Source organism: Chanodichthys erythropterus, chromosome 15, assembly GCF_024489055.1.
Source record: "Chanodichthys erythropterus isolate Z2021 chromosome 15, ASM2448905v1, whole genome shotgun sequence".
In the NCBI taxonomy this organism is placed as follows: domain Eukaryota; kingdom Metazoa; phylum Chordata; class Actinopteri; order Cypriniformes; family Xenocyprididae; genus Chanodichthys; species Chanodichthys erythropterus.
Window position 1 is genome coordinate 11,731,356 of NC_090235.1, and position 20,706 is coordinate 11,752,061.

General features: G+C 35.1%; 1 protein-coding gene across 8 annotated transcripts in view; it reads left to right on the top strand.

Annotated features, from left to right (window-relative positions):
• snx13 (sorting nexin 13) overlaps positions 1-20,706 on the top strand; it is a 37,748-nt gene that overhangs the window by 11,384 nt on the left and 5,658 nt on the right. For 3 of the 8 annotated variants that reach the window (XM_067411140.1, XM_067411144.1, XM_067411143.1), the window contains 23 exons: positions 3,606-3,718; positions 3,840-3,942; positions 5,361-5,450; positions 8,589-8,710; positions 8,912-9,033; positions 9,306-9,410; positions 10,907-10,995; positions 12,529-12,612; positions 12,697-12,835; positions 13,014-13,102; positions 13,550-13,649; positions 13,736-13,932; positions 14,073-14,177; positions 14,255-14,387; positions 15,070-15,107; positions 15,198-15,267; positions 15,636-15,811; positions 17,259-17,366; positions 17,461-17,571; positions 18,590-18,751; positions 18,980-19,051; positions 20,342-20,487; positions 20,576-20,644. In XM_067411140.1, coding sequence (XP_067267241.1) covers positions 3,606-3,718; positions 3,840-3,942; positions 5,361-5,450; positions 8,589-8,710; positions 8,912-9,033; positions 9,306-9,410; positions 10,907-10,995; positions 12,529-12,612; positions 12,697-12,835; positions 13,014-13,102; positions 13,550-13,649; positions 13,736-13,932; positions 14,073-14,177; positions 14,255-14,387; positions 15,070-15,107; positions 15,198-15,267; positions 15,636-15,811; positions 17,259-17,366; positions 17,461-17,571; positions 18,590-18,751; positions 18,980-19,051; positions 20,342-20,487; positions 20,576-20,644 — 2,543 coding nt within the window. Of the gene's footprint in view, positions 1-3,605; positions 3,719-3,839; positions 3,943-4,707; positions 4,777-5,360; positions 5,451-8,588; positions 8,711-8,911; positions 9,034-9,305; positions 9,411-10,906; positions 10,996-12,528; positions 12,613-12,696; positions 12,836-13,013; positions 13,103-13,549; positions 13,650-13,735; positions 13,933-14,072; positions 14,178-14,254; positions 14,388-15,069; positions 15,108-15,197; positions 15,268-15,635; positions 15,812-17,258; positions 17,367-17,460; positions 17,572-18,589; positions 18,752-18,979; positions 19,052-20,341; positions 20,488-20,575; positions 20,645-20,706 lie in introns of all 8 variants that reach the window. The other 5 variants (XM_067411137.1, XM_067411139.1, XM_067411138.1 and 2 more) reach the window with 4 other exon arrangements.

Sequence of the window (20,706 nt, forward strand, 5' to 3'; positions counted from 1 at the left end):
GATAAGACATTTTTCGGATGCTTAGGCTCTGTTGTGCAATGAATCCTCCGCCATGGTCTTGTCAGTCATCTCATCACTTACACTCGTCACGTGATACGTGAACTCCAATTCCTGCTGCTCATGTTGGATGAGCTGTTATCCAACTAAATTAAATGGATTTATTTATATAAAAAGCAAAACGACAGTGGAGGTGTAATGTAAACGTGGCAGTGGCATATTCTATCCTAATTTCACCCTCACACTCTGTTATGGCAGTATCGCGAGACAGCTTTTCAACTCGACAAGAAATCTCATCACACTTTAATCATGGCACAACTTCTAGTCACACCCCTACTTTTTACCCATCTTTTGATTTCATACAACTAACTGGTCAAACTTTGTCATTATTCACTGAAAATCTTCCTCTCAAAATCAACTGAACAGTGAACTGGTGTAAACAGATTATTGATAATGACTTAAATTTCAGCTCAGACATTGTGTTATTTTTATGGTGCTTTTTTTTTGTAATTTTAGGCAAGGATGTTCTACAGGAATTCATTTGGAATTCAATTTACCAACAATTTAATAAAAGTTTAACAAAAAAAATTAAAACATTTATGGCCCTATGATAAACGTTTTATTCTTTCCCCTCAAATTTTATTTTTTCTGGATTCCATTTTAATGATTTAATTCCATTTTAATAATCAAAAAGCATGTCTAATTAATTGAATTCTTAAAAACAACAATATTTATTAATTAAAAAATATATTTTTATGATTTTTTTTTTTTCAGAAGTTCTGTAGTGTGTTTACATTGTTTACATCAAAAAAAAAGAAAATATATGCCATTTAATTTATCTTTTAATCATGAAATGAAACTTTTTTGTCAAACAATGTGCTGCACAACAGAGCTTTACTGTTAAAATTAAAACAAGTCGCATGTGCTTCCGCATCATTCATTTCAGAGGCACACAGGCATGCAGGATTCATGTTTAAATAGTCTTTTTGCAGTTTAATATTCACAGACACTAGTCTATATCGCGATTTAATTTAAGTGTACTGACCTGCTTTTAATTCATTCATAAAAAATTTGACAAATTCCGTGACATTCCGTGTTATATAGAAAAATTCTGTTTTTATGAATGGATTCCGCGATTCCGTGATTGCGGAAATTATAGGCCCCTACCTTAATTGAGACAAATGACAAACAGACATGAATGATTTCTCAAATCATGTGTCTGTTGTGGAGAGATGTGCTGTTACTTTACAAAGTAATCAGACTCAGACTGATTTTACATAATGGACAATAAAACATGTGATAAAATCCCAAAGATGGCCATTAAAAGATAGGCACAAGCTAAATAGAGACAAAGGATCATAGAGACTTCAGGGTACAGTACTCTTATAGGTTGAGTCTTAAGCAATCCTCATAAAAAGACCAAGCAAGATAATGTAAAAATGTCATTTGCCTCCACCATAGCGATTTGTTGTTTGTAAGCTGATTGAATAGTTTGCCAGCGGCTGATTTGCAGTCCTGTGACACTCCACACGTGTGAAAGCCTGTCTGTTTGTCTCTTTAACACATACGTGCATTGTGTCTGTGGTATGGGATGATCTCTAGAACGCTACAGCAGCATCCAGAGCAGGTTTGTTATGCTGTTTGTCCAAATCCACAGGATGTCAGCACAAGTCATGAATGATCTGATTCAACAGGTTACAGGGTTACTAGAGTTTGTGGTACTGCAATGAATCACAGTTAAATCAGTGCTTTTACAGCTTGTTCTGGACAAAAACTGCACACTTTGACAGGAAAAGACCATTTGATTGACTTGTACAGTGGCCAACCATGCATCTTTTATATGACGTTTAGAGGTGGGTTTATCTGAAATCATAGATATCTAGATTGCTTTCTTTTACTCTTTTGCAGTCTTTCTTTTTCTTTCCTTTGCCATTTCTTTTTTTTTTTACACTCTCTTTGCACTTTATTTTCTCATTTTCTTTTGCTCTCATTATTTTCTCCATTACAAACATTTCCAGAGTTCTCAGAAGCAGAAGTCGTCATAGATTTGGAAACTTCTATAGTGGTGAACTGAAACTACAACAGATTATGTGCTCATTTGCTCTAATAATAAAAGAAAAAAATCCATAAGAGTTTCTGTGACTTTCCAAAGGGGGAAAAATGAGAGATTGATTATGTTAATCAGTTGTATTGGAAACACTCACTCAGCAGCATTAACTAGATTTCTGTAATTTAGGTCAGGGTAATATAACAGAAAGTATAGAGTTATAAATGTATATAATTACTTTTTAAAAATGTATTGAAATATAGAAAACATGCAATAAATATTGCATTATTTATTATAAATGATTAATCCATGCATATCATGTTTTTTAATTCATGTGCCTCGCAGTCTTTAATCAGAATAACTTCCCCTCCCTCTAGCAGTGACATTTCTTCTCTGATGATGTGTTTACTGATGTGAGGGCGGGGCAACCTGTCACTCACATGAGATCCACCAATAGCAAACCACAACTATCCAATCAATTCCCCATGGACAGTATCAAGTCCCGCCCTACATTTGTTCTTGTTCCAGAAGCCGTTTCACTCACATATACGGCACAATAGAGAATAAAAGACTATCACAGCTTCTGTTTCATGCTGACTTTAATAACTGTGGAAATGCGTCATCACAGTCTATGAAAAGGGTCCATGGACATTTGATCATATTTTTAGGTGATGTTTATTTAACACACGTCAGCAGAGCAGGACACACTCCAGGTCTGACCCTTCAGATCAAAGGTGCACAGAGAGATGTGTGTTAGGGTTTGTGTGTGTGTGTCTGTGTGAGAGAGAGCGATCATCTCAGGAGAAGGAAGGGAAGGCCAGAGATTGGGTCACTGAGTTTCCTGTCCTGGAAAAAACAGGAAACCTGTCCACTGGACCCATTCTCAGTCACACTCTCTTGTCTCATCTGTGTCATCTCTCCTATAGTCTTTAAAAAACCTTTACCCGTCTGCTGCCTGAAGGCTCCAGCAGTGAATTCATTTCCTCTTCCGGGTCTTTGTTATGATGATTAGGAGCAAAAAAAAACTTTTTTTTATGCATTTTGGCAAGTTGGCCTCTAACTTTGCTACTTTAATTGTTATGCAAGAATGAGAATCTGACTGATTTTGTCTGGCAAGAGTGAATCACATTTAAAGAGATTTATGAATGCTAAAGAAAAGCTTCACCTATTTGAACAGTAACTAGGACAGCAAAAGTATTTTTCTACACCTTAAGCCGCATCATGTGAGTATAAAAAAAATCACGAGGAGCCTGTTTTTGTGACAGGTGCTTGCAATGAAACAATGCCACTGTCCTGGATATAAAACATTATTTTAATGAAATAGTGCAAAATGCAATTACATGGCCAGGAAATTTCCTTAATTCACCCGTGTTTTCAAAAAACATTTTAGACCCTGATGATGATGATGATGTTTAATTTCAGTTGTTCAGTAGCTGTGGTTGTGACATGGCTTTTCTTCTGTATTTTCAATTATGCTGCTTTCATTCTGATCAATTTGCGAGAGCACTCACAGTAAGCCAAAGATAAGAAATAATGTTGTTAAATATGTGTTGTCTTTCAGGCCAGTCTGTCCATCTGGGGATGGGGGGGTCTGGGAGTCGTCCTCTTCCTCATCTCATTTGGACCCTTTGCCATCTTTTATCTGGCCTTCTACATCCTCTGTTTCATTGGAGGGTAAGTGGATCACAAATGATACTTGTTTTTAAACATCATCAGTGTGCTTTAACATCTGTAACACCTGTTGATGCTCTAGTATGATGCTGCAGTCTCACTCTCCTCTCTCCTCTCTCTCCAGGGGTTTTGTAGTGCTGCTTTTATTTGGAAAGACAAACTCAGAGAAGCACCTGGAAAGGTGCGAACACTCCTACCTGCCATCTACACAGCCGGCCATACTGAAGGTGTGCAAACGCTCGCATATCTGTCTTCCTTTTGATTTGGTTTTAATTAATTGTGTTTACCATAACACACAAAAGCATTTGTAATGCGTTTAAGCAATACAATTGCTTAACAATTGCATGATATAATTTCAAATTGTTTGATTAAAAACTCACAATTGCGAGAATAGTCAGAATTGCATGATATAAAGTCGCAATTCTCGCAATTGTGAGTTTTTAATCTTTTAATGTAGTTCAGTGGTTCCCAAACTTTTTACCGTGGAGTACCCCCTGAAGGCATTCCCATCCTTCCGCGAACCCCCTCTCTTCCACTTGCAGTCACACCTTTACCATTAAGGGACAATATTTGTCCCCTAAATTGATTTTCCAGTGCATTTTTTTACATTTATGAATAACTTTATAAAATAAATAATGTTTTAAATAAAAATGTTCAATAGAGAATGTTCAATGATGGTAAAACTAAGTAAAACTTTTAAATATTAAACTAAAACCGCCAGTAGGTGGCAGCAAGTCACTGTTTTTATAAGTGAGTCATCGAGACATTCATTCAGTAACGAAGCAAGTGAATGAATGTGAATGAATCATTGAATCATTGACTCATGATTCGTTCAAAGCTGCAGATTTGTTCACGAAACACAGACGTGTGTTGTAGTTCTGCTGTGGTTTTCGTTATTATTTAATTGCAAAATAGAGTAAATACTGGCGGTACTGTGTTTAAAATGTACGTTTTGTTTTTTGACCTGTTGTATAATAATGTCACGTTTGCAGTCATGTGGATATTTGGGAACAATTGCATTCTTCCTCGTTATCATCATTAAATATAAGAACTCACACAAGGTATGTTTTTGTACCGGAGAAAGTTTGAGTCTTAAATCGAAATTAATTCATTATCTGTGTCTATATTTGTTTTTCATGCGAGTAAGTGCTAAATCCCCACTTTCACAAAGGTGCATTGTCGAGAATGACATTTAATTTAGTGCGATTTAAGGCAGCAGATTCTGCACGCGATCTATCATATGCATGCTTCTTGTGTGGATACAGTCATTTTTGACTGCAAATGATGAGGTAATTTGATTATATGTACTGGATTTAAGACATTTTGGCAGTTAGAAAAACATGCATTTTAATATTATTTTAACGTAGAATTAAATGAACTACTCAGCATTTTGTTCGCGTACCCCCTTTTGTCACCTTACGTACCCCAGTTTGGGAACCACTGATCTAGTTTATAACTCGCAATTCTCACTTTATATCACACAATTCTGACTTTAAAACTCAAAGAATTGTGAAATAAAAAGTCACAATTTAGTGGCGGAAACAAACTTCCATAGCTTTGAGTTTTTGTATGTCTAAGACATATTTTTATATCAAGTGAAATGCATGTGAAGTGACTGAGTTTTAAGTCTGTATTTGTTCCTCAGGTTTCGGAAGAGATGAAATCAGAGTCCAAACCCATCAAGATCGACCGTCGTCTGACAGGATCCAATATCATAGATGAGCCACTGCAGCAGGTACTGTCAACAAAACCAAACAGACCGATGAACATGACGCGGCTGAAAGTGCTCGCTCGTGTGTTTGAGGAACATGTGGTTTCTCTACTGATGAGGATTTCTCAGACTGTCGAGTTGTCCCTTCACAAACATTGTTTGTTTCTGCCTGTGACATGAGTAAGACGCTGGATCAGCTAGTTTGAGAGTTTAGGCTGAACTGGAGTTTTTTTTATAAAACTGATGAGCACATGACACTAGCTTCAGCTTGTTTTCAGTCAGTGCTCTCACATGCTTTACTGAATCAGGTTTGAGTCTGCTTACAATGCATATATTCTGCTAGGGTCACTTTTTTGATGGGACCATTTTCTACACTTTAGCTTTTATTTGCTTCCATAAAGGCTACTTTTATTGTTAGTCAAATAGGTTCCTCACACCATAAAACTGCAATGTTGTTGTTTCATGACAATTTTCCACCCTCTCTTTGACATTTAGAAAACAGGTTTTTTTACTACTACACCTTGGATATGTAAGTGACATACCCGTCTTACCTAAATTGTTGTTTAAGTTGCGAAATACTGAAAACATTCAAGCGATTGTACATTGCAACACCTAGTCAGCTGCCCTCATAGACAGCTACCTTTTAAGACATCATCCTAACTCTCATGTACTATGATTTAGAATGCTCTACATAGGCAGCAACAACTATATGAGATATAACGACGATTTAATGATGTAACAATCAAGCAGTTTTGATTTGCTATATAGTATGTACCACTGAACATGAGTGTGCTGTATGTATCCGGGTAAAGTTGGACATACTTAATAGTTGTATAATTCATTATTAATCATTAATTCAATAATTTCCATTAAATTTAATACATTTTTATTTAAATCTTAGCAGTGCATTTTTTGGATTAGTCTACCTGAGAAGTTAGCAAAAACAATGTATCTTAGAAGGCAGCTTCCTACTGTTTTGAACAGCCTCCATGTGGGAAGTGTGCCTTTTCTATGATATGACCCTGTTAAAATCGTAGTATAAGAGCTCTTCATGACCAAAATCATTGTGTAACTCATTCTATACTAGTCTGATGTTTTGCGGAAATTGTGTTAAAGTTAAACGCAGTCATGAGAGTGTGTCAGCAGGTTTGCGAGCTGTTCTGTTCAGTGTGGACCCCTTTGTGGTAGAAGTGATGGGTTATTGTGTCTGTGCCAAGAATGCAGGGCACATGATTGAGAAAAATACATTTCCTTGTGCCTGATGTTTTTCACACACATATGTACTCATGTACATTAAGAGTGTGCGGCATAACTTTTTCAATTTGGGGTGATATTTGCCACATTAAACTGATTTCTTAGGGCATTTTTACCTTTATAAGGGCAATGTTTTCTAATCTTATTATATGTGTGCATCATCTTTTTAAATGAAATGCTTTATTTGAACAATGTCTGAAACTTTGTGTTGCTAGCACTTCTCATGTTTATTGACCCTTAAGATGAATCGCTTGTTGTATCGCTTTGGATAAACTTGTCTGCTAAATAAATAAATGTAAATGGACTTTAAATATGAAACTAAAACATACAGTTGGTGGCAAGTCACCGCAATCATGAATGAGTTATTGAGTCATTCATTCAACCGATTCATTCAAATTCATTAAGGAACGAAACATCACTGTGTGTTGCTTCGGAGATGCACAATGGTTCTGTTGCGGTTTTGTTTGGAGACAATATTGACAATGTTGAGTCTAAAATGTTACTCAAACTTTTATTAAACTGTGCTGACAATTGGGGAAAAACAACACCTTTGCTTGTGTGATATTGTTATACTATATCATATAAATTCTAATACGCAGCATTTTTTTACCCCATATATTGAATTTTGGTGTCATTCTAACTGCATTATATTACATTGCATCATGCAGTGTAAGCGTTCACTCTCTCAAGGCATGCTTTTTGTTTGGTTTTTGCAAAGTGAGTGACTTGCTCAATAATGTCAGCTTCCACATCATTAAAACAACCATTATGATATTATCATTACAGCTGCTCTTGACTAAAGATTTTTCTAGTCATTCATTTAAGTGATTAGTCGACTAATTGCACGTGTATATTGATGAGCCATATAAATCATAATAATGAACCTTTAATCACCTATATAGATAGCCTAATCAGCGCTCAAGTGCACACATAAAGCTTGCAACAGCGCACCGGCAAAAGTAATGGTTATGAATGTGTCGTGAAAACAGCAAGGAGACTGTCTAAACATTTTAATAATGAAAAGTTTAAATTTATTGATAATGTTTTCTGTGTTTTCGGCTACAGAGATTAACTGAACAGTAATATACACACCTATATGCATGTTTCACACAGATTACATAATCAGAGAATATTTGTTTTCCACTTGAACTGGTTGATGATCGTTTGACATTTCAAGCTTTTTATAGATATGTTTGTCATGTTTGTGAGGCAAGTTAACATTGAGTTTTGGTTTATTTTTTTGACTTGCTCAAGTTCACAGAGACTGAGGCGACAGAAAGTGCACCCTGTTTCTTTTCTTTATTTTACAAAGGCACAACGTTTTCTTGTTATCGTGAGTTTACACAAATAAAAGTATACCCTTAGTTTCGAATGATGTAATACTCTTATCTGTATGACCAAAAATGACAGAGTATTTTAAGTTGTTTCCGCTGTTATCAGAAAAAATGTAAGTGATCGCGCTGGCGCCTCCATCTCATGCAGTAACATGTGCTATAGTTCAGCTTCCACGCTCCACACAAACACTTGGATATGGGCATAATAATAGCACACATTTATCTAGGTTAATGTTACAGCAAGCAGCAATGTAAAGTTACTACTACTCACATGTTTCAAATGATAAGCCATAGGCAAACGTTTGTATTTCCTGTAATTATCACAAAGAACCACCAATAATGATCTGTCCCTCACGGACTGTGTAACTTCACCACAAGTTTTTTTTTTTTTTTCTACGACTAACCGACTAAAAAAATTTTTGGTTGAAGAAAGCCTCTTTTAGTCGACTAATGATTAGTTGAATATTAGGGGATATTCGCTCACTTCTCATGTATATACTCTTTCATAATATTTTTGACATTATTTTAATCAAATAGTGTCCTGTTCTGATCCTCTTTTCATGTCATTCATCAGGTCATCCAGTTTGCTTTGAGGGACTATATCCAGTATTGGTACTACACACTGAGTGATGATGAAACGTTCCTCTTGGAGATCCGTCAGACAGTCCAGAACGCCCTCGTCCAGTTCTCCACCAGGTGAGACACCTGTCTGGCCCGTTTACCCTCACATCTTCTTTAAAATCACTGCTGCAGAAGGTTTCAGGCCTGATGCAACACCTAACCACAAACCAAACACTGCATTCACAAGTTCTTACACATTTTCCTTGGTAAACACCATGTTGAAATGGAGACTGTAACTCCCATGATTCATTGATCTTCAATCTTTCCATTCCTCAGGTCTAAAGAGGTGGACTGGCAGCCGTATTTCACCACCAGACTGGTGGATGATTTTGCAACTCATCTGCGTGTTTTCAGGAAAGCTCAAGAGAGGCTGAATGAGAGAGAAGATCCTAAACAACGTAATTATCATTCTTTCCTCTCAATACAAATTGTCTGCAAAACCTAGACAAAATGTTTATCAATGTACCGATTAAACCAAGAAAAGCAATAATCGTAACGCATTACAATAAGATGTTTAGTGTAAAGATCTCAATATCAGGACTAAAATTGTTGTAATAAATAGTTGATTTCCTAATGCCTGATTACTGACATAAGGGCTTTAAGTCTTTAATGTGAACTTGACTCATAATGTCAGCAAGTGCATGACGTTATTTGTGTGTTTGTGCGGCAGGTGATGCTCCTGAGGAGCTGTTGGACTCGTTTTTTGAGGCGGAGGTAGAAATGGAGAGGAATATTTGTAGAGACATGGTGTGCATGTCACGCAAGGATGAAGAAGGTAAGATAAACACGGAGCAAGTGAGATTTGTGTCTATAGACAGATCAAAGACTCCAGCCCAGTGATTCAAGGCGTATTTTATGTCAACAATAGTAACAATGAATACGTTTTACATGCTTCTCAAGGGCAGATCTTATAGGCCAGACAAGCTGAAAGACTTGATTAGCAAAAAATACAAACACACACCCAGTCATTAATGCATTGACATGCTTTGAAAACACTTTTGGTGACTGACTGACAATCAGAGAAAACAAGAATCCCATTTTGTGTGGAAGCATGGTGTGTGTGTATATGTGCCTTGGGAACATAAAATATGTCACATGTGATCACATCTTCAATCCACCATCATCAGATGAATTATAACAAATGATTTACTCACCCTTGTGTCTTTTCAAAACCAAATTACTTTCTTTATTCCATGGAACACAAAAAGGAGTTTTGATGAATGATTAGGAACAGGAACTGTTGAATTTCAAAAATCCACAAAAACACCATGAAACTAGTTTGTTCAACTTGTGCGTAACATTCCAAGACTTCTAAAATCATAAGATACAGGATTCCTGCGGGTCCTTATCAAGTCTTAAACATCGGTTTTATAGAATTAAAGGTCATATATAGTTTTAAATATATTAAGTGGTATGAGAAAAATCTTCTATTTGGAAATTTCGATGGAAAAGCAGGAATCATGATGCAGGTTAATGTGATCATTAAACTTCAAAAGGTGATGATGTAAGTAAATGTTTCAAAGTAAAAATGCGGTGCTGTTGCGCATTTCACGGGCCCATAGTTTCAGATCAATTCACAGTCATTGCAGTCATACATTTATGCCAAGAGATTACTTATTAATCTAATGTTGATGCATTTTTACAATGTTTACTTAATGGTGTTTATATTGTAATATAGTGAAAATGGTTGTTATAGTATATATTTTATCTCCCTCGTTTTTTAATTGAGTAGATGGCAGAATTCATAGACATTACAAAATAAGATTGTGTATTTCAGGCTTGTTTATAATTAAAAGTCTCACATTATGCATAAAATTCTATATCTGGCATTGAATTCAGTGTAAACTCTTGTAGCTTCTATATACATCACAGGAAGGAAAGACTAAGAACATAATTTAACACATTCAGTATATAGTTTTTACTAGTATCTGCACAGTAATCTGTAATAATATCGGTCAACCTTTAATTCCTATGTATTGTATCAATATGTTGGTATGTTAACCTTTTTCAATACATAATGAATAAAACGTCTTAAATATTATAAGCTTGCTTTAATTAAATAAAAGACTCATGATTTATTTTGAGATTGTATTGGTTTGCTCTGAATAGACATACAGTTTTAATTTTATTTGTGCCAATCTTTAAATAGATCTTAAAAAGCCTTAAATTTGCAGAACCCTGCAGATATCCTGTAATAGCTTTGGTTGAGGATCAGACTGTTCTGTACGTTGAGTTTGCTGAAGGTTTGACTATAGTGTGTTTTTGGTGCAGGTTACCTGCGGGATCTCTGTGAGGTGCTGCTGTACCTGTTACTACCTTCTGGAGATTTCCACAACAAGAATATGAGATACTTCCTCAGGGTGAGACATAAACACACACTTCCTAAATCAGTCCCAAATGCATTTAAATAAAAATCTTTCAACTAATGTTATGGCCGGCTAAAGAAAGTAACATGGGAGGAATACTGTAAAGCAGTGTTTACATGGAGGAAACCATTACAGCTCAAAAAAACATACATTTTATGCAAGCACTTTCTGATTTTTAAACCCTGTAACCTTTTCTGCCTTCCAATTAGTACTATTAAAATAGTTTTTCGTTCTTTAAAATATAATATAAATACAAATATAAATATTAGATGATAACTTAACCAAAAATTAAAAAATGTTCCCTTGCCAACTAACTGAAATAAATTAGTTGAAGTACTAAAATGATTAAAACAAAATCAGAAATAAGTAAAGCTAAATAGAAAATAAAAATGACTAAAGCAAAATTACTAAAACTAATGCTGCGTCCCAATTCGCCTACTTATACTACGTCCTAAAAGTATGTACTGTTTTTGTAAAGAAAAAGTACATACTTTTGAGTGTGTAGTAGAAGAGTATGCAAGTTTTGGGACATACTACCTCGTCATAACTGCGTCTTTAACGGACGTTCTGTTGCTTAGTTACTCAACCTGTAACTGTTTAAACTACCTGTCAATCATCTTGTCACAGTTAAAATCCTCCACATTGAATTAAATTTATTTTCCTACCGTTTCGGAGAGAAATGTAGTCGCACGTTGATCTGCCAGTCATGGGTCTTTCATGCAGAGAACTCTCCTCATCTTTGCATTATGATGCATTTAAAAGTTAATGACCAAACACATCGTTATAAAAGTTCACAATGCTGTTGCAGATGAAATATAATGTGGATAACATTTAATAAATATATTTTTGTCAGGTTAGACACTGCTTATTAATCATTCAAGCCCCTTTATCTTAACCGTCGTACCTCGCACGTCCGTCATGTTTGTAGTTTCTAAACACTTTTTATTCGTATTTGTAGTTCTAATCAAATCCTCGTACACAGCGCAATGTGTTATGGGCAATATTAGCCGTTAGAAGTGTGCACGGATCTGCACTTCGAATTCTAACCGGAAAAAGTACACCATCCGGGTATCTTTGGAATACTCATTTCAACATACTACGATTTGGGACATACTAATTCTTTTTTCGAGTACTATTTAGGACGCATAGTATGCGAATTGGGACGCAGCATAACATTTAAATAAAAGATGATTCAAAATATTAATAAATACTATAAATTATCACTGATTGTACTGCAGTAAATTTATTTTCCTAAAATGCAACTTCATTTGGAAAGATTATCCTCCATGGTAATTGACAGTATATCACAGATGCTGTTGATAGAGCTTAAGTAGTATTAAATCCTTTAAGACACCAGATCAGGGATTTACAGAAAGCAGGATTCTGTTTTGAACACATGAAGTGACTTATCTGGTCCTGACAAGTCTTGCTGCTGAGACTAAAAGATTAGAGCTCCAGCTTTCGTGTTTTGCAACTGAGCAAACTTGTTGATGATGATTAATTGATCGATTCTTTGATGTCCTGCAGGAAGTTTTGGCCAGAGGAGTCCTGCTGCCCTTAATTAACCAGCTCAGTGACCCTGATTACATCAATCAGTTCGTCATCTGGATGGTGAGACCTACTCTGTTCGTAGAATAGGGAAGCGTGTTGTAAATTTATTTGCTTTCCCTTTAAAGCGTTTTTGTGTGTGTTTAGATTCGTGACTCAAGCTGTAACTATGAGGCCTTCTTGAACATCTTAAAGCTGACGGACAAACCGCCCGAGCTGGAGGCCGTCAAAGACAAAGTCCTAGAGGAGCTTCAGCATCTCCGATCTCTGGACACGGGCGCAGACGGTAAACACACATGCACTCCACAACTGTGTTTACATATACTTAAATGTCAGTTTTTTTTTTATTCGGTTTGGAAATAAACAATGAATTCTGGGGTATATTTTGGAAAATATGAGGCAAAGTTCAGGGCTTTATAATAACAAACATTGTTTACTCTTCATTTTCTTCCTCTCTCTCACAGATATCAACATAATAAAGAATCAAATGAATAGTTTGCTTTTTGTGAAGAAAGTCTGTGAAACACGAATACAAAGGCTACAATCAGGAAAGGTAACCAAATTCCCCGTTTCATTTATACTTCCTGTATTGTAATTCATGAATATTAATTAAAAAAAAATTTCAGATTATTAACATTAAATGATTAAATAACATTAAATAATTGCTCCTAATTCATTTTCAGTCTGGAAAAATGCATTAGGAGCAATTGGAGGCGTTTTATTTGTTTTATATAATTAAGAAATTATACAGATAATTATACAGACAACTAAAATAATAAAAAAGTACCTTTATTTATAATAATGTTTATAGAAAATACAGAAGTAACTGTTTTCTAAAAACATTATGAAATATTTTGGATGTTACTTCTGATTTTTTTAAATGTAATTATTATTTAAAATGAACTTTTGAAATCATTTTAATTATTAACAGCGATTAATCAGTTGTCTGACAATTAACATTTCACCCTCAGAATGACTATCTAACATTTTTGCCAAACAGGAAGTTGACACTTTGAAACTCGCAGCTAATTTTGGGAAGTTGTGTGTGATTCCGTTGGAACATATCCTAGTGCATAACATCGCACTGCAGTTCTTCATGGGTGAGTCGAGATGGATACACAAACTGTCCTCTTGTTTGAAATGCATCATCAGCTCGTCCCTTATTGCTTCTTATCTTTCTTTATAGACTACATGCAGCACATGGGCGGTCAGGCGGTTCTGTTCTTCTGGCTGACGGTGGAGGGTTATCGGGTCACGGCGCAGCAGCAGTTGGAGGTCTTACAGAGCAGCCAGAGGGATGGAAAAAAGCAGAGCACCCAGACAACCAAAGGGCTGCTGAGAGCTGCTGCGGTGGGCGTCTACGACCAATATCTGTCTGAGAAGGTGAAATGATTCAGATTTACCAGTTCTTAAACTTCACACAAAAACAAACTGAGTTTTACTGCATATAGTGCCTGGCGGGAAGACAATATATGGCGAGCGAAGATATGAAGTGATGATTGACTGGTTCTTTTTCCAATCAGGCCTCTCCTAGGGTGCAGGTGGATGAAGCGTCTGTTACCAGACTGGCTCAAAAGCTCAGCAAAGAGGATCCCACGCCTGAGATATTTGATGAGATCCAGAGAAAGGTCAGTGTGCATGTATGTGTGATTTGTGTATTCTGACCAATAAAAAGGCCACTAATTGAGCTCACTGTGTTTTTCAGGTGTATGATATGATGTTGAAGGATGAGCGGTATTACCCGTCTTTTAGGCAGCACCCGCTGTATGTGCGGATGCTGGCCGAGCTGGACATGCTGAAGGAACCCAGTTTCAGGGGATCTGATGACGGGGACGGAGGTGAGAAACACACACGGGATCAGATCTGTCATGAATGACAGCAACAATGAGTCTAAGCATCATCTCCTAAGGCTATGTCTACATTAAACCGGATACATTTTAAGATGGCATTTTCGTTTTTTTTAAATGTGCTCTGTCTTGACTAGCATTTTCAAGCTTTTTCCAAAAATGTATCGTCCACTCTGAAATGTTGGAAGATGCTTAAATCATCTTACTGCACATGCAAAAACATAATAAAAGCTCTCTGAGATGATGCCAAGAAACCAGACATAATGCATTTCTCATGTTAATCTTCTGGCACAATCGTTTTATTAGCGAAATATCTCACCACTTACTGACGCATTCAGGTCGCACTTGATCACCACTCCGTGTATGGTCTAAAACATGTCCCTTTAAATGCAAATGAGCTGCTGCTCCTGGCCCCCTTTCCAGAAGCTTAAACAGGAAGAAGTTACAACTTTTAGAATGAAACTGGACAGTTTCAAATTCTCAGTTTTCACAGTCCTTACTACAACACGAAAAAGGCATATTCAAATTTATCCACTTGGGAGTGCATTTTCGCAGGACAAAAACACTTTAATGTGGATGAAAGGCCAAAACGTAGAGAAAAAGATGTGTTTTCAAATGTATCTGAATTAGTGTAGATGTAGCATAAATTGAATTCTTATTTCTGTTTCTCCAGAGTCATTCAACGGGTCTCCAACAGGAAGCATTAATTTAGTATGTTAAATAAAACTGTTCATATCTATATATACATACATTGTGCTGAATGTGTTCGATGTGTTTCTAATGAATGTGTGTGTTTTGTAGTCATTAGATGATCTCAGCAGCGGGAGCGTGGATGAGTCTGCTCAGCTTCATGCCTTTATCTCTGATACAGGTGAGAATTGTGCCTGAATTTTGCCATTTTAAAAGATAAATACTGTTTCAAGGTTTCAAATTAAAAGTCTGATTTAAAGAGATGTTCAGTGTTCCTCTCTTCTCTAGTCATCACTTCTCATTTTCAAGCTTCGTTTATTTGAAGGATTCAACACTTTTCCTGCCACTTTGTTTTCAATCTTATTCTGTGACTATCATTCCATCAACTTTATTTCTTTATTTTCTTACATTCATTTTCTTTCCCTCTGTCCCTATGTCGCTTTGTCTTCTGTTGTCCTCTCTCCGCTGTATGTCTGTCTTGTCGTTCTTGTTCTCTTTTCCCCTGCCGGCTATTGCTCCATCATTTCCATCGCTCCTGCCTCTCTGTAGTTGATGCTTTTCTAAACCAACTTCCTATGGCAGGCGTTTGTAATGATCATGGGAAGACGTACGCCCTCTACACCATCACCGTCATACGCAAGAACTCCGACGGCAGTGAGGACATCTGGAAGACGTACCGCCGCTACAGCGATTTTCACGACTTCCACATGCGCATCACGGAGCAGGTGAGAGAATCGAGGGGAAAGCTGAAGAATTTTACCCATAAATGGACATCATACGTCACCTTTCAGGGTAGATTGTGTACTGCCTTTAAGTTATGGAGATTTTTTAAAATTATTTATTTATTACTATATAATAGTAAACATTTTTTTAAAAAATTTAATCTGCATAACTTACAGGCAGTACAACAAACAACCCTGATGTATAGATTCTTGACAATTGTAATGCATGTTATTATTGTTATAAATGTTATAATTTAATTGTTATAAATATTTTTTCTGTTAATGCAATTTGGGGGGAAATGTGTATCTATCTATCTATCTATCTATCTATCTATCTATCTATCTATCTATCTATCTATCTATCTATCTATCTATCTATCTATCTATCTATCTATCTATCTATCTATCTATCTATCTATCTATCTATCTATCTATCTATCTATCTATCTATCTATCTATCTATCTATCTATCTATCTATCTATCTATCTATCTATCTATAATATGTGTGTGCATGTATATATGTGTACGGAAGAGGATTTAGGGCCAAGCAATAATAAAAAAAATAAAACCATCTCGAGATTAAAGTTGTTACATTTTGAGAAAAAAGTTGTTAAATTACGAGAACAAATTCGTTAAATAATGAGAAAAAACTCGTTACATTTTGAGAAAAAAGTAGAGATAAAATGTTGAGAATAAACTCATTAAATTTCGACATTTTATCACTACTTTTTTCTCGAAATTTAACCAAATTTTTCTCAAAATTTAACGCATTTGTTCTCGTAATTTAACGACTTTTTTGTCGTGATTTAATGAGTTTTTTCTTGAACAACTTTAATCTCGAGATGGTTTTATTTTTTTATTATTGCTTGGCCCTAATCCTCTTCCGTAGTGTGTGTATGTATATATGTATATATATATATATATTATTTAAAAAATAAAATATGTATTTAGTAATTTTTTTTAAAACCGTTATATGAGAAATTGAAATTTGATATTTTCATTCTCTATAAGCAAAATGGGTATTTTTATTATTGTTATTTATTTTTTATTTTGGTTGTTCTTGAAATAAATTCACAACAATCCTGATTACATCATATCTTAAAATATATATGGACATTTTTCTACATTTTATGTGCTGATTATGGGTGAATCTGCAAATTTCTAATTAATTTTAAACATGATATAATATGTTAAACAACGATGTGAACTTTACTCATATTGGTACTTTAAATCATAATGAACTAGCCAATATATTTATTAAACTAACATGCCAGGGATTAAGTAAGTGTAGAAAAACTATTGTTCAAATTCTGTGAGTTCTGCAAACACAGACTCCATGTTAGTCTGGATATGTGTAAAAATTTGGTCGGCCAGTGTGATCATTTTAAAGTAATTTTCTGACCTAAATATCTTTTATGGAGTTTGCTGAGATCTGTGTCCTTTCTTTAGTTTGAGAGCCTTGGTCCAATTCTCAAGCTTCCTGGCAAAAAGACCTTTAACAACATGGACAGGGAGTTTTTGGAGAAAAGGAAGAGGGACCTGAACTCATATTTACAGGTGGGTCAGATCAGGACATGTGTTTGTTTTTTTTGGATTCTGCTAGCTCAGGTGTTTTGATCCAGGTGTGCTGAGAGCCGAATTTGTCTTACAGCTGCTGTTGAACCCTGAGATGGTGAAGGCCTGCCCCATGCTGTTGCCCTACGTCTATGACTTTCTGGAAAACAAAGCGTACAGCAAAGGCAAAGGGGAATTTGCGCGCAAGGTGAGAAACGCCACATACAGACCGCATGCAGAAAATATGCTCTGAATAATCAGTGAAGGTGTATAAATCCAGATTTAGCCAGAAATCAATCTAGGCATGTTTTTCACCAAATGAACGCAAATTAAGAATCATATTTATCCATTTTTTTAATGCACCAACATAAACCATTTACCAATATACACTACTGTTCAAAAGTTTGTGGTCAGTAAGAGTTTTAAATGTTTATCTTCTGCTTACCAAGGCTGCATTTATTTGATCAAAAATTCAGAAAAAAAAACAGAAATAATGTAAAATATTATTGTGATTTAAAATACCTTTTTTCTATGTGAAAATATTGTAAGCTGTAATTTATTCCTGTGATGAAAAGCTGAATTTTCAGCATCAGTACTCCATTTTTCAGGACTCAGAAAGTTCAAAAGAACAGCATTTATTTGAGATAGAAATATTTTGTGACATTATAAATTACTGATAGATTTAATGCATCGTTGTGGAAAAAATATATAAATTTCTTTAGAAAAAAAAACTTACTGACCTCAAATTTTTCGCAGAGGTGTATATTTTGCAAGAAAAAGTAATGCTTGTAAAATGAAGCATGGAGACATCAGTAAATGCAAACTGCTCATTAAATCAATGCACTGCAACAGAAATCATTAACAAATTCAAATAAAAAACCCATACATGCTATCTATAACAACTGTCACACTAACAGCGATTTGGAGTTACCAAAAGTCATTGAATTCAATGAGAGTTGGCGATTCAGGACAACATGAGGAATATCAACCACTGGCGGAGCGGGAAAGTTGAGCAGGTTTAAGTTAATTAGCAGCAGCAAAGACAATTAAGCTCCCATGATCCACGTCTGCAGTTCAGTAAGAACACCAGCTAGCGACGAACAGTGATTAAATTGCTGTCAGCGTCAACACAACCCAATGTATTCATCCAGAGGGGAGCGGCATAGTTGTTGTCTGATGGGATTCGCAGTTTTTGTAAATTTGTCCTGTTCTCTGGACTCGGACAGATGGACACGTTTGTGAATCCTCTCCGGAGCTCCATGCGGAATGTGTCCAATGCTGTGAAGTCACTGCCGGACAGCCTGGCCGAGGGAGTGTCCAAAGTCTCGGCGGACGTGGGCCAGGATTTTAAGAAACTTGGCCAGGATATTAAACAATCCATATTTAAGGTAGAGCACGTCAGCGTGAAATGCGAAAGACCTCAGAAACTGGACACTTTACATGTTGACTTTATTTAGCCTGTTTCTGTATAACTGGGAAACTTAGTCTCTGCCTTTAGTCAGTAATTTCACATGCATAGCTGAGCTGGTGCAGAAATACGGTTGCACGTAGGCAAAGCATTTGAGCTCGACTGGTGATATTTTATGAGCTTTTACCAATGAACGTATGCTCCACAGGTGCCTCCTTTACTCCAAAAGTCCGACATCGATCCCGAACACTGCCGTGTCTCGGCCCAGCTGGACGACAACGTAAGTCAACATCACATCATAAACTTGGCTAAATCACTCTAACACAGCCTCAAGAGGTTTGCTGCTTTTATAAAACAGCGCAATATTTTTAAAGGCACTAATAATAATGACATTTATTTGAATAATTGTAAGCAATTCTAGTAAAAGTTTTATGGTTTAATGTTTAAAAGCAAAGAAATTATGACATTAGTGTTAATATTAATGTCATTAATATGAGTGATTTTTTTATTTATTTATTTTTTTCAAATTATTTTTTTTAATAAAATAAAAAATGTTTCTTATTGTTATTTATAATATACTCAGTTTATTATTTTACAGTACAGTAGTAATGTTTAAAAGCAAATAAATTATGACATTAGTATTAGTATTGATGTTATTAATATTAGTGTTTTTTATTTGTCAAATTAAAATTATTATTTTTTGTTTTAATTTACATTACAGTACAGTAGTAATATTACCACAGAAATGTATTTTTTTTTACTAATTATAATTTAATAAAATAGTGTGTGTGTGTGTGTGTATATATATATATATATATATATATATATATATATATATATATATTTTTTTTTTTATTTTTTTTTTTATTATTATTATTATTATTATTATTATTATTATTATTATTAGTCACCAATTTGTTCATTTTACAGTATTGTTATTACCATAGTAATGTATTTCTTTATTGGATTTAAATTTTTATAATTTAATATAATGATAATAATTATTAATATTATTATTAAATACTTATTTTTTTATTTTACAGTACAATAGTATTATTACCGTAGTAATTTGTTTCTTAAATGAATTTAAATTGTTTTTTAATTCTATTTAAAAATATAGAATTATTATTATTTTGTCATTAAATACTTTAATTCAATTGTTATAATTTAATAAAATGATAGTAATACTTAATGTTTTAAAATAGATATTTTTTATTTTACAGTTCAATTGTATTATTTGCATAGTTATGTATTTATTGATTTTTACTTTTATAATTTAATACAATTATATTTATTGTTATTATTGCATAATCATATTGAATAGTTTCCATAATAACAGTGTCAGTGTGGAACACTGTAAATCCACATTTTAAAGGTGATATTTAAAAAAATTCTTCTTGGCCCGCTGACCCTCCTATGGGGGTTTTTCTCACTGTCACCTTTTTTACCCCAGTTTGTTTGCATCCCTGTTTATTGGTTATTTTTTCAGTGACTTTGCATGTGGTCTGTCTAATCAGATTTTTTTAATCAGATTTTCAGAGCTGCGAGTTTCATTTTTTTTGTTGTGCAGGTGGATGATAATATTCCACTGAGGGTAATGTTGCTGTTGATGGACGAGGTGTTTGACCTGAAGGAGAGAAATCAGTGGCTGCGGAGAAACATCAAAAACCTCCTACAGCAGCTCATCAAAGCGACGTATGGAGACACGATAAACAGGTGCGATGGACACGTGATCATACACGCATTATGGCTTATTTTTCTCCTCTCTGTTCAACGGCAAACATTTGTTTTTGCTTCACTGCAGGAAAATCGTGGATCACGTCGACTACATGACCTCGCCTGAGCAAGTGTCTGATTATGTGAAGAGATTCAGGTGATGATTACATGCGTGTACTGTCTGTCCTGAAATATGTGGTTCTGGTTCATCTTACCTGG